General features: G+C 36.2%; 1 protein-coding gene across 1 annotated transcript in view; it reads left to right on the forward strand.

The window, feature by feature from the left end:
* DOK6 (docking protein 6) overlaps positions 1-18,318 on the forward strand; it is a 236,534-nt gene that overhangs the window by 131,234 nt on the left and 86,982 nt on the right. The window contains exon 4 of the mRNA XM_042840015.1: positions 11,155-11,274. Coding sequence (XP_042695949.1) covers positions 11,155-11,274 — 120 coding nt within the window. The remainder of the gene's footprint in view (positions 1-11,154; positions 11,275-18,318) is intronic.

Raw genomic sequence — 18,318 nt, forward strand, 5'->3', positions numbered from 1 at the left:
ACCATCAGAAAAAGGTTTACTTTTATTAGCACTGATTGTGTATCAAAAGTAATTTTTACTTAAATATGCCTTTTTTCAGTTTCAAATTATCAGAGTCAGGCAGAAAAAAAATCCTGGTTGTCTTTTTTCCCACCAGAAGACAAAAGAGGAAGCAAAGTGTGGATGCTTTCTGCAAAATCTTTAATTTAATAAAATTCCTCCTAACTTAATTTTTTTAAACATAAAATATCAAATTTATTAATGGTTATTCGAACTTGTTCGAATTCAAGTTTTAAAATTCACATAATAAAGACTGCTGACCAAAGATTCCATTGCCCCAAGTGTGAAGCAATATAATGTCATGTCAGAAACAGAAGATTCAGGTTCAATATGAATTTTAAAAAGTATGACTGAGTGAAGTAGTAGTAGGATTTAACATGAACAATTCCAATTTGATTAAAATGTACTCTGAGTATAGTAGTAACTGTGACATTTTCCTTTCACCTGCTAAAAATACTGTATAGAACAAAAAGAAAATATTTGTATCAGAAATTCATAAATCCAGCCTGTTTAAAATTGTGTTTAGAAATCTGCATCCTCAATAAAGATTTTCTTTGAGTGTAGTTTTGATGATACTACAGTTATTTGATGTCTGCCTCAAACCCAACACAGTCAGCAGCATTCAAATGAATATGCAAGCAGTTTCTGTTAAGTTGATGTATGGGAACTGCTGAGTCACGGCCTGAACCTCTGATTGATCACCTGAGGCGAGCCATGAGTCAGCCAGAGGAGCACAGGTGAAGGCAATTCAGCTGTGCTGCCAGAAGGCTTATTCACCTGTGCTCCTAGACCTATTTAAGAGCTGGCTACCAGAGGGGAAGGATCTCATCTGGAGATCACCTCTCTTGGTGTTTTGTGGTGAGCCCATATGAAGGGTAAGCTCTTCCACTTATTCTCTTTTTGTTATTGTTGTCTACTTTGCCTAACTCTCTTGATTATATTGTGATTATAACATCTTGATATCTATTGATTATACAGCTGACTACCTGAGAGAGCCACGTTTGTGCAGTTTTGTTAGGTTAGTTACCTTCCCAGTTTTGTTAGGTTAGTTACCTTCCCATTACAATCATGGTTGATTATTCCTTTCTGAAATTAAAAATTAAGTCACCAGTTTTGTGTTTAAGCTATAAGGATTCTATGCGAAGATATGTTTGGGTGGATATTATGAATATGTGAAGAATAATAAATGCCTGCCTTCCTGCCCTTATCTGACTTAGAAAGAAGAGAGTTATGCCGCTTAGCTGTTCTTGTTGTACTAATGGCATCTAGGAAAAAAAATATATGTACAAAAAAAAAAATATATATATATATATATATATATATGGCAGATTCATTGGTTTATGACTAAGCCACCCATTATTCTCATATATCACAATGTCAAAAAGATATATTTCGGCAATTTTGTTTAAAACAGCAGAACTAGAAGTATATTCCAATCAGTAGGAATAGTAGCATTCTAAGCATCCTCATTTAAAAGCATTAGTATAGAAAGTAAGGAAAAGCATATTGCAGCGTTAGATAACTCCTTTTTAAATGACAGTGTTTGGTTTTCTCATAACTACCTTTGTAACTCCTTTAAGACTCTCTTGTCTAGCTTATTTTTTCTACTATAAAATTATCAGCCAGGGAGACCTGTCTTTGAATTTATTTTAAGTTATGGGGATCCCAAGGAGGTTATTACTGGTGGTCTAAGCAAGTAGACACTTTTCTAGTGTTTGAATCTTAGCCACCAATCTGTTCTCTCCATAAAGGAGATAAATGAAGTCTATCCTTTGTCCTACAGTACTGTGTATGTTTATGAATCAGTTCACAACTCAGGTACTCAGGGACATGCTTTAGTAAAGAGCCTTAGCAGATAAGATGGGTGGTTAGTCATGATGCGCTTGAAGGTCTTTTCCAACCTAGATGATTCTATGATTCTTAAGATACTAACTATAGACCATTCAGATTTTAAGGTGCTTTTCTTTTTTTCTTTTTTTTTTTTCAATAATACCTCATTAAAGTCTTCCAGGAATAAAATAGAAGACACAGAGTCCTCTCCTGCTAATATTTAGTTTTGTCTGAGAGTAAAATTTTATGCAATTGGAAGTCAAGTAGAACACTGTGTTATGATCTTGTAAGTAAGAAATTGATCACAATTGTTGTAAATAAGTTTCTTTGCACTTCCAGTGTCTTAAAATCCTGGTTATCAAGTCCAATAATAGCAAAGAATCACTTGACATCAATGGTTTTCGGGTTTGGGGCAAAATACTCTTTTTCTTGGATCAAAGAAATTGAAGCACAGACAAAGGAAAAAAAAAAAAAAAAAAAAAAAAAAAAAAAAAAGATTCTGTTAGTGGCATTGCTAGTATTTCAAAAGCAGCATATAGCACCATGCAGGAGATCCTTTGCAACGTTGGAAGGATGCAGCACCAACACTGAATTCACTGTGCCCAGCCAAAATGGAAAAGTGTTTAATTAATCTCAGCATTCAAAGCAATTATTTTTGCTTCAGTAATATCATTTAGTCAGAGAGATTCCCAAGACTTCCTAGTCTCCTGCTAATCATCTTCCTACTGAGTTAATGCAGAAGATGCTCAGATGGCTGGAGTAAAAATTGTGTGGTCAAAGATATTAAAGCAGTGAAGCATGTAGTGATGGTGTTGCATGTTTTTTCTCCTCCATGTGGAAACGTGTCATTACCACCTTGATTTTTGTGTGTGGAAATTATACTACTAGAATTATTTGACTTATCAAGCAGAACTTCTAGTTTTCAATCAGTAAAATTTGTCACTACTTCAAATGTAAGACTGAATATTAAAAAAAGAAAGTATAAAAACTAGTAAAACAAACCCTAGGACTTCTAATAGTTTCTTTGGATATAGTTTCTCTTACTAGATGTAACAGGAATACTTGACAAGGATACTTCAGATTTTCCACACATTTAAGAAAAGAACCCTTTAATTTTCCCGAGTGAAATAAAAGTATTGTAGGAGTAAACTAGATTTGAAACAGTATGAAGTTTTAAACCAGACATATGCCATTGCTGACTGCCAGTCACAGGGTAGATGCGTAAGTTGATGTGATAGCATCCTCTGCATGTTATGTTTGTGGTGACAGATCCTTTTTGGACACTTGATTGATGGTGTTTTTGACATTCCCACTACAGACAAGCTGCCTGAGGTTATTTTACTTTCATGGCATTGTCATTTGACATTAATAACTGTTGAAACAGGTATGAATTGACAATCCTGGGGAACTGTCAAATTCCCATGCCAGATTCTTGTAGCTGGCCTGCTAGTTTCAGTCCCAGTGCAAATGTTTCCTCTTTGTTCAGGCAGGTTTTCATGATTCTTAGTTTGCACCTGAAAGCAAACTTCAATTGAGAGCAAAGGTTGCCAGGGATATTTTCAAGTAATGATGCTCTGTCAGCTTGCTGTTGTACTGTTGGCCATACTAATGCTTGATAAATATTTATGGCATTATGAAAAGCATTAGCCCACAATGTGAAGTAATATACCCAATCTGTAAAGGTACCTAGAAATCTAACCTCAAGGACTAATTAATTGTGATGGCATTTTATTTTTGGAATGCCATAATTTGTTTCTGTAAGATTAATCACTGAATAAAGTGATATTCACTTTAATTCAGAGCAGAAAATAGCTATGAAGAGGAAAAATGAAAATAAATAATAATGATAAAGAGGAACAGGAGGAAAACAGCTACATTAGTACTAGCATGGAGCAGAGGAAATCACTTATTAACTATAAGCAATTAACTGTCTCTCTTCATTTTCTTATACATTCACTTTTTTGTAACAATTGAGCAAGAAAGTTCTCTTTCTCTTTGTATGGAAACCATGTTCTCAAGCAGCATTTCACTGTTTCCTACTGTTGTAACTTTGGTTACAGTCTACTAGTCAACTGTGTATGGTATTTCTGAGTTTGAGAGAAGGATGCTCTTTTTTCCTGGAGTATTTCCTTTGCTGTCACTGTTCATGGACGCTTGCAGTCCCAGAGTCATTGTGATGATGCTGGCATATTAACTAGTCTTGCAGTTAGTAGGCAGAATTCCTTAAAAAGCATTTGATTAATGCTTTTAATACACAAGCCACGTATATTGTATGCGGTTTCATATTGCTATGGTATCAGTGATTTTTTTTGCTGCACAAAAATGCTCTCAGAAGAGTCATTCTGGGCCTGACTTAAGGGGAGATTATATCCCCTGTGTCATATATCCAGCAGCTCGTGTAATGAGTGGTATGCTTTCCTTGTCTGATTCATGTGTGTGCACTGGAAAGGAGCAGTGTAGGTAAGAATGTAGATGTTATGTGTAAATAAAGTGCACTTTAGGGAAATAGCTTAATGGAAGGTAACATCAATATGATAAATTTTTTAAATACCATTTGTGCCTTCAAAGGCATTCACATAGTGCAGTAGGTATTTATATTAAAGATGGTACTGTGTGGTGTCTGGATGCTGCCTAATCCCCTTGATCAGACTTTCAGAAATGAAATTTTCAGGAAAATGTCAGTTTTCACATAGCTGGGGAACTACCAGGACACACTGCTGGCCATTTGCAAACAGAGATAACTGCGCAAGAGTAAAGTTAGTGGAACCCTATCTGTGATGGATCATGTAGAGCTCCAGATAAGTTTTGATGATTGTTAGCAGAAATATTAAAAATGTCTTTTTTTCTTAATCGTTGTAATTAACAGTGCTTCCCTCATGCCAAAACATTTTAAAAATAAGAAATGGTAGGAGAATAAAAGCTTCTTTTTGTATAGCCCTTAGACTGTGTCTCCACCCAGTTTAAAAAAATAAAAAAATAAAAAATAAAAAAAAAGCATAAGGAACATATACCGGTGTTTAAAGTTACAAAATAATGCACGCTTCATAAACCTTCATTTTACTTTTTTCCTTAGTTATATGCACTTATGTAATAACAAATGAAACTACTGCAGGTTAAAGATTCAAGAATCACAGCACAAGGAAAACACAAAGCAGTTTCCAGAGGTGGTATTTATTGAAACACAAGCAAAAGGTCTGTGTGTGAGTTTCAGATCTCAGATCTTCAAGTGTAATTGCCAGTGGAAAAACAATTTTAATAAATAATTTGCTTTTAGAGTTGCAGCCTACTATCTTTGTTGCTACCTAAACAAGAAGCAAATTTTTAGTTTACATACAGATTAATTTTCTGTTATTTTACATTTAATAGAACTTCTGTTGCCTTCATTACTGCCTATCTATTATTATAAAAATTTTTGTCATTCATGCATTACCAACATTAATCAGTAGTGTGTGTTATTACTCAAAATGTAATATCCATGTACTCTTCTGAGCAACCATAAAGAAGTAGTCACATAGAAATGAAGTTGCTGTGTATATTATATACGGCTCAGTTAAGTAGCACAGTGGTCCTGTGGGTATTCCGTGATTTTTTTTCCTATTAACTTCTAATTAAAGTTAGGTGATTTTTAAGAGACAGAAAGTGATACACGTGGCTTTTCTGTGCCATCTTTCGTTCTTGGTAGCAAATATCGGATCTAAGTCCTGTTAATCCAAACTGGAAACACTTTGCATTTCTATTCAGAGTGAAGGTATTCAGCTAGATTTGCTCTTCTCATAAGTGCAACTTAAAGGGAAGACAAGCCAAACAACTCGTGCAGAAAATGTTTCAAAAAAATTAACTTTTTAAGATCACAGACTTTAACATTAGGAAAATGACATGGGTTTTTTGAGTCTGCATAAGGACAGTTTCTTTTATCCTCCTATTATACTGCATATGTGTTATTTCCAACTTAAACGTTTGGTCCTTTAGGGGGCTGCTTCTCAACCCTATTTTCGAAGTTTAAGAGCTGCACTTATATTGAGCCTTTCTTCTTTTTACCAATGCAACAACCTACTGTTGCTAGCAATTCTCCTGGGAGATAGAGCACAACCTTATGGATCTGGAGATGGCATTGCTCAAACAGACAAAAGTTAAACTGAGCCAGGAGAGTGATCACCTCTCTTCTGCTCTTCTGGCAGCCCATAATGGTGGGTGATGATAAACTTCCTTAAGACTTCAGAATGTGAACTTTGGAAATGAATGTAAAAAAATGAGATATTATTAGCGGTCACAATGTGTGGGGGTTTAGTCCTCAAACAAAAGGCTTTCTAAGTTAGGAGACTGAAGATAGCCACACTTCTAGCAAATACAAAGAAAGATATCTAAGGATGGTGAATAAATTTATATTTGTACTTATGCTTATACTTAATATAACCACTTCCATCCCTTACAATATGTTCTGTAACATGATCTGTTTTAAAATTTAAGTGCTGGAAAAGCTCTTAATTATTACAAATTTATATTTCAAACACCATTTGCTGATATTATTTTATCATTGAGATTGTATCATATTATATCAACAAATGCATTCATCATCCTGTGGTATAGCTTACTGAAATGTACAGTGTCAGTGGCTGGAGTATGTATGACACCAGTTTATCCCTCTGAGAACAGATGTACAAATGACATATATCTTTAGGCATAACCTGGAAGCTCAGATAAATTTCAGGAAAGCATTGCCAGTATCAAGGTGTGTATTTACAGATAAGAAGTTTAAAGCTGTGCTCCCGAAAATATTTGTACAATAACCAGTGCCTAATTCAGGTATCCCATCAGTGTGTATTTTGTGACACCTCATGACATTTGTGTAGCAGCATCATATAAATAAATTATGAGCAAGGTGAAAATGCAATCATTCTGATTTTGTTTATAGCTGTGAAAACATGCTTTACAATCTATCATTCACTCCAAGAATTCAGTTATCTTAAAAAGAAACTATTTTTTTTTGTGTGACGAGTACCAGTTACCACTAAAAAATCAGCATTTACTACCAGTAAATTTAATCTATATGCATTAAAGAGAATTTTGCTGCTAGTTTTGTATTGCCTTATTCCACTGTAATATTTCATGTTTCCATATATGCATATAATCAAAATAAATAAGTTTCTTAACAGTGGTATATCTCTTTAATGATGTGGCAGCAGTCATTCTTAAAGATTACTACTTTGGCTTATCAAGTTATGTACTATTTTAAAATTCATAAGTAATATTTCATTTGTTACCCAGAAACACAAAGCATTCCAGGCTTTCTACAGATGAATGGTGAGCTATGTTAAAGATATGCACAGTGAAAGGAGAAATACGACTTTAGCTTTGAAATGTAATTTACCTGCTTCAATCCAAAGATTTCAAATGTAAGACAAGGAAAAGGTCTAAGGAAATCCCTTGCAAGTAAGCAATAGCTATCAGGATGCATTAGGTGAAACTAACTCACACAGTATCCTTGTACTCTTGACTTTCCAAACACATTTGTAGATAATGTTGATGCTTCTGACAGCATACACAAATCCTCACAGTTCTTTGTGAAGATATTTCAGTTCTGCATTGAAACTGTATTCTCTGTCATATTAAGATGACAGTTGTTGTAAGATACAAATTTTGAGTTATGCAGCAGTGCTGTGTAGGTTACAGTCTATGTTGCAAGGTACAGCCGTAATCTTGTAGCGCTTACAGTTACAGAGTTTCTTCTGTGTGACAGGTGGGAAATGGGTTAATCTGGGTCTTATCATCAGTGTCTTGCAAAGAAGAAATAGCAGCTTAAATAAAACTGCCGCTCTGAAAGGCTGTACTGAAAGTTCTGAATCCAAACTTTCAAGATCCAGATGTTGCTGTTACAGAGAGGAGAGTGGACTGGGAAGGTGAAAATAGAAAAATGTTCACAAGAAACAGCTTGATTTCCCAAAAATCTGCTGGAATTGTGGTGTGAGAATGTATGTAAACAGATCCTGCTGCTTTAACTTGAGAGTACTATTATGAATATATACTGATATTAAGTGAAATTTATGGAAATGCCAATACATTTCTCTTTCTCCTTAGATGTTTCCAAAATTAGAAAAGTTTCTTCTGTATATGTTTACTCATTTCATAAGTATAGCTTTTCAGTCTGGGTGCAGGCACAATGAAATAAAATATAAATTGAAAAAAAATGTAGAAATATAAAACATTTTATTTCGGTCATCCTTCAGGAAATAATGCAAGCTCTTTATGGAGTTATTCACCCTCACAGCATTTTCATTGTTCTGTAATACAATCTAGGCAAAAATGAACATGTGAGGGGGAAGGAAACATAGGAGCAGTAGACTAGATTTGTACCTGTGTGCTACTGGCCTTTCTGAACTGATTCTCCACTGTTTATCTGCAGCTGGAGTTCCAGGGCAAGTCTGCAGAAGCCCTCTCCTGGGGACTTGGCCTACTCATTTGCCAGTGCACTGCCCTATCCCTGTGCTGGCAGCATACAGCAGTGTGTCTTGTGAAACCCCCTCCATGGGAAGGTGTGATTTATAGGCACAACTCTGGTTCAGCAGACATCATGAATATGCAAGGAAACAACTAGGGTGGAAGAAGGAAGAGAAAGCTGGAGGGAGATTTCTTCATGCATGAGCAGAAAATAAGTTTTGGAGCTATGCTCTTAAATGAATTCATCTTATTCCTATTAAAATCCTTAAGTTTTTATTGTCCGGAAATATACCTGCTCTTTCCATATTTCCATCAAGACTGTGCCTTTATTAAAAGTATTAAGAAGCAGTATGCTGCTACCTCAATATTTTCATCTTATATACAAAAGTAAATGTTATCTTGAGGTTACCGAAAGAAAGTTCTGTCTCTTCCTACAAGAAGGTGAGGATATTATTAGAAGACAAACTTTGAGAATCTGGATGCTAAAGACTGCGAAAAAATCAGTAAGGGCTAGGGGAAGTCTCTTGACTTGCAGTTCTCTGAAGAATCCCCTAAATTTTTTTTGTGTCTCTGTGACAGCAACCATGTTAGTATCAAAACTCTCCTAACAGGCTCTGTCATTTGAGCTTTCTGTCAAGAAACTCCATCAGCTGACAAAATAATTTAGGAACAATCAATGTCTGGATTACTCACAGCCCAGAATAAAACAGTTTATCCAAATGTGTCCTGGGGACCTGGAAGAAAGACCTGTTTCCCTTTCTTTTTCTGCAGAGGTTTCTGCCCTTGCCTAGCCAGGCAATGATTCAAAGATTGTAGCAATTAGACATGGAAAGATTTTGCTTCAATATAGATTTGTGCTATTTACTGTGAGTCATCATCACCAGATGCTTCAAGGAATGCATGCACTGTTGGTTTTTGTGTCTGATCGAATTTCAGTGCTGCATTGGAGATATTGTCACCAAAGTATTTTCCAGATGTCTCCAAACATAGGAATAATTTCAAAAAAAAAAAAAAAAAAAAAAAAAAAGCATGGCATTTTAATTGAAACATTTCTAGATGACTGAAGTGTCTTGCTCCATTTTATAGGGAGGGAGGGGAGGTTCTCTTAATATAACACACTTGGCATGAGATTAAGAAACAATGGTTCAAATGTTGGTCCAACCAGTTTATAATAAATCCTAATCAGGGAGATGGGGAAGGGAAGGAGGGTAATGGAAAAGATAGGAAAGAAGCAAGAATTGCATAAAGTGGGGATAGTCAGCACCAGGATCCAGCAGTGGTCCCACTGCACGGCGTTTCGAAGGTCTGAGGCAGAAGCAGCAGGAGAGCAGCAGGAGAGCAGCAGCAGCGTGGCTGGCCTTGGGCAGCAAGCAGGTAGCAGGAAGAAGTCACAGAGCCAATGCGGGAGGAAGCAGCAGGACTCAGGCAGCAGGCCCAGGAGAGTCCATCAGTATGCAGGAATTCCGTAGTGAGGAATCTGGTGGCAGACACCTTTGTTCTTCTTCAGCATGCTGGTAAAGCACAGAGCAAATCCAGGAGGGAGAGAGGCAGGTCGTGAGGTTTTTCATGGCAGAAGCCTCTTCTTCTTCATGTGGAATCTGTTGCCAGAAAACCTCAACCTCATGGTTGTAGGTCCCATTTTTATCCTTCTGCTAGCATGGCATTCTTGGGTGCTTGGGTAAGTCATATGCAGCACCTCCTGAGATGGCCATCTTCCTTGAAATAAGCCCACATAAAAGGCCGCTTCATGGCCATTAAGCTGTGGCTTATCTCTCTCTCATTGCCCCTGGCCTTGTCCATCTGTGTCCCTCTGACAAAGGGTTTCACAACCCTTGCACAGGACTTGCTTGGACTTGTTCTTCTGTGTCCCCAGCAAGCTTTGAGACAATGATGTTAAAGAATAATCTCTTACATGAAGTCAACCAGTCTTAAGGATAATCAGACATAGACTATGACAGTGGGTGTTCATTCTGGGCCTTGTGCCCAGCCTGCTCTCCAGAAGGTTTCCCTTAGGTGAAGCCTGCTCCGTAATAAAAGGCAGTCAGCTTATATGTGTAATTCTTGTTAACTGTGGTTTCACACTGTGTGAATGCCAGTTTGAGACATTTGTTTGGCCAGTGCCAGAGATTTTGTGACATCAAATTTGAGAGTGGATAGCATGAGGCTGGGTGTGCAGAGGAGCTATTGTAATGTCTCAGGGAGAGTTCACATTTCAGTAGACTGGCAGATAGCGAGCACTCAGATGTAGATCATTGGGATGCAAGGAAGACTCAGAAAGGAAAATTTGAATTTTTATATAAAAGTTCCAACTAATGAACAAGTTGTTACATGACCAGAAGTAGTTGAGCTGAACTGAAAAAATTCCTTGTTCTGTCTAACTTGACAGGCATAGGCATTCTGTACAGCAAAGATTGAAAAATTGTTTTTGAAGAGCTTCCGATTGCAGTCATTTCCTTAGGTCCTAGAAGAATACTCTAGACCCTTTTTAAAAAAGGTCTTTCAATAGTTCAGATTTAGCTAAAGAGCAGCAAATGCTAGTTCAGATATTATAATCTCAAGTTTTTCTAAATCATACTATATTTCAAGCAAGCTTTCTAGAAAGATGCTGCTTTGAAAATTCACTTATTCTTTCTCTTTTATGTTAACTTCACATCCTATCCCCAAATTCGAAAATGAGAAATTTAGTCCTAATATTCTAAACTCTTACATAGGTTTCTAAATCACGATTAAGAAAGAGATGTGGAACTTCATGCTAATAACTCCAAGTAGTTTGTGAGAAGGTAGTGATTTTTTGCCATTTTTGAGTAAACTGTCAACATTATATCTTAAATATTTTTATTATCTTTCCAGAACTAGAGGCAGAAGAATGGTGCAAACATCTTTGCATGGAGTGTCTAGGAACCAGGCTTAATGATATAAGTCTTGGAGAACCAGATTTGCTTGCTGCTGGAGTCCAGAGAGAACAAAATGGTAAGTTACTTTGTAATTGCTCTTATATGAGATATTAGCTTATGTCCCATGTTATCTTTGCTAGTGTTTATGTAGTTGTATGGATTTTTCCTTTTACTAAAAGTAACTCATTAGTAACTAAGCATATAGATGTCTTTTCAATGCTACATCATTGGTTGTTGGTTTTTTTTGTTGCTGTTGTTGGTTTCTTTGTTTTTCTACAAATAAATATGATTAAATTCTGTACCAAATAGCACACATGCAGTGACTTCATGTCTTCACTGTGGATGGCAGTGATGACCTTTCTGGTTGTGAAACAATGGACTCTATGCAGTGGAAAAAAACAGTAGGTGTTGTTCTACAGCCTTTAAAAGGCAACAATGAACATTTCAACAGCATCTTGAACCGGAAGACTCATACTTGCTTTAAACTCATACCTGCCTGGAATAATGAAAAATCTACATCCAAATGTTGTGAGTTACAGGTGGAAAGGACAACGGAATATTCTAGTTAGCACTAAGTCAAGCTTTTAAGTCTTTGAAGCATAAATTTAGATACGTGTTCAGAAAAGTTGCTAGTGGATGGAATATCCAATAACAAAAGAAAATCTGTGATTATCCTGTCACTTAGTTCCAATTAATGAACATGAGGGCAAAACCAAAATGTGCTCATTCATTCCTCCCTAAATTATAGCACTCAATAATTATTACTGTATTGATGCTTTTATAAAATCCAATAGCTTTTAACAAAGTAATAAAACAAACTGACTCAGTGTTCATAATGAAACAAGCCAACTATCATTATAAACAAAATGACGTAATTAGATTACAGAATGAATAGCACTATGTCAATTATATTTTATTAAATTCTTATCAGATTCCAGACATCACTGAACTTAACATAAAGTATACAGAAATATCCTCAAGAAATTCTATTCTAACATCAGTTATTGTTCTTTTTGCAATTTAAAGGAAGTTCAAATGTTTGTGAAATTGTTTCCACACTGTGACTCGGCATTTAATTTGTGTCTTGTTTTAACTTTCCACTTATCTCAAGCTGTCATGCAAGTATAGAAGGAAAAGCTACTAATGTTGTAGGAAAGTGATAATGATCAGATACCACTCAAAGTGTCTTACCTGCTGTACGCTTGTAGGCTATCGGTGTAGGACTTACATGCATACCATTGAAGAGGGAACTATGTGAGCAGGTGAAGTTAGCTCATGAATTAGCAGGGAAATAAATTTCGTGAAGAGTCTCTAGTGTGAGCAGGAAAATAGCTTGAAAATCCGTAAGCTGTTTCTGCAGTGAAATCATGTAGTGTCTAGCAGCTTTCAGACCTGGATAGTAAATACTCTATTCCATCTTGTCCTTTGAAGGGAAAGATTCATCTATACACATGACCTCCAAAAGACATAGATTAGTTCTATTGTGTAAACTAGACTTGATTCAATTCCTTCAGTGTAGAATTAATTGCAGTACTCCCAACCAGCATATATGAACATAATTAGCATCTTCACTGTTCTGTGTAAGTCAATGAAAGAAAACAAAGAGGCAAAGCATGTATTTTTTCTGCTCACGTGAATAAGAATGCATGGAGGGCATAATTAACCGTATTTTCATTACTCCAGTGTTTGTACACATATCATCCAATATTTGAGGAGCTCTACTAAACCATTAGTTATGTTAGTTACGTTAGATACCTATCTGCTTCCATCTCTCATCCTCTTGATCCACAACTCAGCTTTTTAATAAGCGTATTTGAAATTCTACATTGTCTCCTTAGTTGTCTTGTTCTGGATGTAAAGTAAATTCTGATTTGGAAGTGTCTTTTAATCAATTTGAAAGGAAAATATGGGAAGAAGTCTTTTTTTTTTTTTTTTTTTTTTTTTTTTTTTTTTCCCACTTGGGTGCTGTAGGAGCTTTTGTTAGGGATTCCTTGGGTACAGCTAGTCAACTGGAACAGTGACTTCAGCTCGTTGTAGTTATCTTATTCTACAAACTTCAGTGTTGCTCTCTGCATGACAATTTTATAAAAAAAAGTGGCTAATAGGAGGGTGGAATCATTTGGTGAACTCTAATAAAAATGTCAAGTGTATTTTCTTGCACAATTTCCTCATTTTTATTCATATGTGTTCTGCATATAGTTTGCTTCGTCCTAATATTTTTAATACGTTATGTTCTTCATCTGCCCAAGTATACCAAGTTCACAGATTGCATTCTCTGTGAGACTACAGTATCAGTAGGTTTACAGTTTTAGATTTTCTTTGACATTTTAAGGGCTAAAAGCAATTGAATAATAGTGTTATAATGTACCGCTTATATCTCTATGATATGACAGGGTGTTAACATCATTAATTCCAACAGAGTAGGTGTTAATCCCATCCCACTGTCTTTCTTAAATGGCTTCTTTGCCTTAAAAATTTTTTGAAGTGTTTGCAATCTGATACTTCTTGGATCAGAGAAGAGCTAACCAAGGGAAGTGGTTTTGTTTCATAACTACTTGACTTTGTGCTAGCAATGTTATTTTTAATATACTCTGTTCTTCATCTGTCCAAGTACTTACCCATTCCTGTCCTTTATAGGACATTTGCATAATATGTAGCAGGACCTCCTAAGGGTATTCAGTGAAAAGATTGAGTAACTTGGCTATCTCTAGAGAAAAGAGTATGTTTTCTGTTGTGTAGATTTCTGTTTTAGTTGCTAAAACTAAGTACATGGCCCTCCAATTTACTTTGCAAGGTTTGCAATAAATCATGAGTTTATTGTGATTTGTCTAACATCTCTTTTTCATAGAAACATAGAATCATTAAGGTTGGAAAAAACCTCTAAGGTCATCTAGTCCAACCATCACCTACCATCAAACCACTAAACCATGTCCCTAAAAAGTTACATCTAAGCTTGTTTGTCCTTCTGTACATTCTTGTAGCTCCCCTAAGGTGATTTTATTTATTTATTTATTTATTTTCTGGTGACAGATGCAAAAGTGTGGCTTATAAAACAGTTTGTTTCAAGGACTGGCAAAATTGGTGTTTAGTGTACAGTTGTCATGGGTGGATGGCCACACATTGTTTACATATTTCTGTCACCTGGGAGAAAAATACATTGCAGCACAGTGACTGAAACAGATTAATTCTTGTATAATTTCAGGTTGTTCATTAGGTACCAGTGAGATCTCTTTTACTGGGACTGCAGGACTGCATCGTTGCTTGACCCTCTAGCACCAAACAGTTCTGTGGTGATGGAAGTTACAAAAGCCAGATTATAGATATCCACTGCTTAGAGGAGACAATTCTAGATATTACTGTGGGAAGAACAGAGAAGAATTCTAAGTGATACTTGTGCAAAACACATCAGTATCAGAGAGCTTCTCACTGTTTCAGCTCTGTTATTCCTTCACATATTACCACAAGCATGACCGTGTAAACTGCACTGCATAAAATGACCCCTATGTTGTTTTATTTTTATATCCATGGCTCAAAACCAATGGCTGGTTAGTTTGCAGTGATACCAATTTTCTAATAAAATTGAGATCTAAGTGAAGCTTCTTTCACTATCCAACAATTTTACATCCCTGAACTTTAATTATTCTAGAGAGAGGAGGATTGTAATGCTGATGCTGATTGTGACTACTCAGCCTCAGTCTTGCAGGATAACATCATCTCTCACCTCCCTGCTTTCTGAGGCTTTTTATTATACCTATTTGTTTCCTGCTAATTCATGGGATTTTTCTGTGTTTCTCATCCCTAAAACAACAACCTTGGTCCTGTTTAATTTTTTATTTTCTTTTTTCCTGCAGCAAATGTAGTTTCTTACTGTTTGTGAATATCTATTTAGATTATTTTATTAAGAATGATAATATAGAATTAAATCAAATGCAGTGAAGACTACATGATCTCACTTAAATAATGAACTTAGTAGGAGTGCAGCTGTATGTACAATGATAGGACAAATAATAATATGCAGTAACAACTCCGGAAAAGAAAGTCTGGACTCAGCTGAACTCTAATAACAATGACTATAAGTAATCTTTTATGCCATGATTCTTACACATGCCCTTCATATTGCTTAAGTTTCTAAAGCTACTGACAGGGAAAGAGAAGGTACATGTAGAGTGGTGTCTCACCAGTGCTGAGTACACAGGGCTGATCACCTCCCTGCTCCTGCTGGCCACACTATTTCTAATGCAGGCCAGGATGCCATTGGCCCTCTTGGCCACCTGAGCACACTGTCGGCTCATGTTCAGCCGAGCATCAACCAACACCCCCAGGTCCTTCTCTTCCTCACACTCATCCAGCCACTCATCCCCAACCCTACAACACTGCATGGGGTTGTTGTGCCCAAAGTGCAGGACCCAACACTTGGCCTTGTTGAACCTCACCCCATTCACCTCAGCCCAATTGAATGTTTGTTTTCAAAGCCTCCTCTTGTTTGGATTACACCAATCTGACTGCCTCCTTCCATAAGCACCTCTTCCCTCATGTTAAAGTCGAAATGAAATGGGGCCTGTGTGTTACAGGATTTCAATGTTATCTGCCGAGCTTTCTAACTGAGATGATTTAGGCAAAGGAATCCAGTGATAAAATGATTAGAACAAGGTCATTAGGGTTTCCAGTCAAAACATTAAAGTAAGTATGGCAAAATGTCAGCATTTTCGCTCATACTGTCTTCCCTACTCCCTGAACCTTAGGTATTTTAATGGGAGAAGGATTATACTGTCGATGCTGATAAACTGTGCTTGCTCAGCCTCAGTCTTGCCTTGTCCCAAAGGATAGCATCATCTTCCACCTCCCTGTTTTCTAAAGCATTCATTAACTTTTGTTTACTTAGTCTTACTAGTCAATGGACTGTTATCATCTCATCCCAATGATACATAGATGATGACTGATCCACAGAGAGGCTAAATATCTTATTTCATGTGAATCAGAAAATCTGAAAACTGAATTCATGTGGGACTGAGTCCAGACATTCCAAATATAACCTTTGAATGTTCGTGCTGATACGAGTTTAAAGGAAAAGCTTCTCTCTACATCCAGAATGATATAATTGCCATTATCTGGAAACCTGTTCAAATGGATAAAATAGACTCTACATTTTAATTACAGAAATCATTTAATACTATTCGCACCATCTGATGTCTTCATTTTTCTGCTACATGAAAGTATTACTAAGTTTTAGTTTCAAAAGTACTCTTGTACACATTCTTTTCTTGCCAGTTTAAGTACCAATGGTCCTACATTTTGCCCTGAAGCTGATGTTCAGTTCAATCAGCCACACTTTCTTTAATCCATGACACCTCACCTCAGACAGTGACCTCCACTGCAAAGTCAACAAATGTCTCTTGACAGTTTGAGGATATTATATGTCCTCAATACCCTTCATGCAATATCCTCTTACACTTCAGAGCAGTACAGCATTTTGTGAGAGTTCTGGTGGCTTCTAAAGGAGCTTGAAATATTCGATGTCTTCAACACAATTGTATAATGTCTACTTCAGAAAGTAATTGTACCTTTCCGTTTTCTCTTCTGTCTCAGGCATTCTATCAGTGATGTTAAGGGAAAGATTTCACCTCATATAATAGTGCCATTCTCGCCCACGCACTGTGTGATTTCAGTTGATGTAAAGGAAAGGTGGAGTGAATCAGCTGATACACCAGTCATACCTATCTTTCAAACAGAGAAGGAACAGGAAGCAACAGTGTGGTAGTGCAAAACTGGAGTCTAATATATGACAAAATCACATTTCTATATCTCGTAGACAATTTTGTGTGGTGTAGCACAGCAGCATTTAAATGCTGAAAAAGGGCAAATATATAATTTCATAATAAATTGAGTGATCTGATTTTCCACCATTCCCTTCCCATTGCAATCACTGGCTCTCAATTCTGTGTGAGGGTTTTTCATTCAGCAGATGTTAGATTCAACCCATGCTCAATACCTTCTTCTGAGAGTTAGGGAAAGTTCTTTGTAGCAATTTCAACAGCATGTACTAATGTGTTTTTACTCTGTATCAGAAGACTTGTGCAAAACAATGGAAATTTTTCACTCGATACCTTATTCATAAAATACGACTTATAGGGCTAAGACCCATTAATGTAATTAATGGGAACGTGAGTCTGGAAGAAGAGGATGAATGGCTATGAGATGGAACAAATCAATATGGGAGTCATCGATGGGAGAAAATTAAATTAGCTGGAACACAATTACATTGAGAATGGCCTGTTTGCTTATAGCAATGCAGGACAGCAAATCTAAGTGCCCAGTCAGCAGTTCTATTAATTTTTCAGCCAAACTTTTGTAGCTTTATTGATATGCCCATACTCATTCACCTTCAATATATTTTATATCATCTCAACTATTTGGTGCATTTTCACTGATTTCACAGAAAAGTACGTATAGCAAACACTGTAAAAATGGAGAAATAATTTTGGAGGTATTGACAAACTGGAAGCAGCATCTGATTTTGCCTTTTGTAATTTTTTCACTTTATACCTATTTTGATTACTTTAAATTCCATCGTACTCTTAAAAATTAAACACAAGAAAATTCTATGTAGATAGTGAATTGAAAATATTCTGTAAACAAACTGCCATTCATTTATTAAGTAGCAAGAGAGAGATTTTCTAACAGGTGTCCCTTTAAAGTGCATTTTTCTAGTCCTATTTGTACAAGATTTCATGCTTTTACTTTTTTCGTCAACATCTTTTAGTGTAACACCACTGACATTCCACATTTCTAACCTGTTTCAAAGATGAAAGGACATTGCTAGAAGAAGTTGTGAAACATCTGCTCTCTCCCATTCTATGCTACTGAGCCCTAAGATTTTGGTGTCTTTAGAGTTAAAAAACACTCCAGCACTTGCAAATGTACAACCTGAAATTTAACTGCTTTCATCTCTTTGTAGGGCTAAACCATAGAAATATTAGCTTTCTTCAAAACAAATTAGATTTTTATTTAAAATTCTCTTGCTATTATTGTGGTTTACCCTTTTTTTTTTTTTTTTTTTTTTTTTTTTCCTGTTATGATAGTTGTTCATTTGCTTATTAATTCACATGCAATTCAGGCACTT

The sequence above is a fragment of the Centrocercus urophasianus genome, unplaced genomic scaffold, assembly GCF_019232065.1.
Source record: "Centrocercus urophasianus isolate 14NV4802_14NV808 unplaced genomic scaffold, USGS_Curo_1.0 seq_11, whole genome shotgun sequence".
Classification (NCBI taxonomy): Eukaryota; Metazoa; Chordata; class Aves; order Galliformes; family Phasianidae; genus Centrocercus; species Centrocercus urophasianus.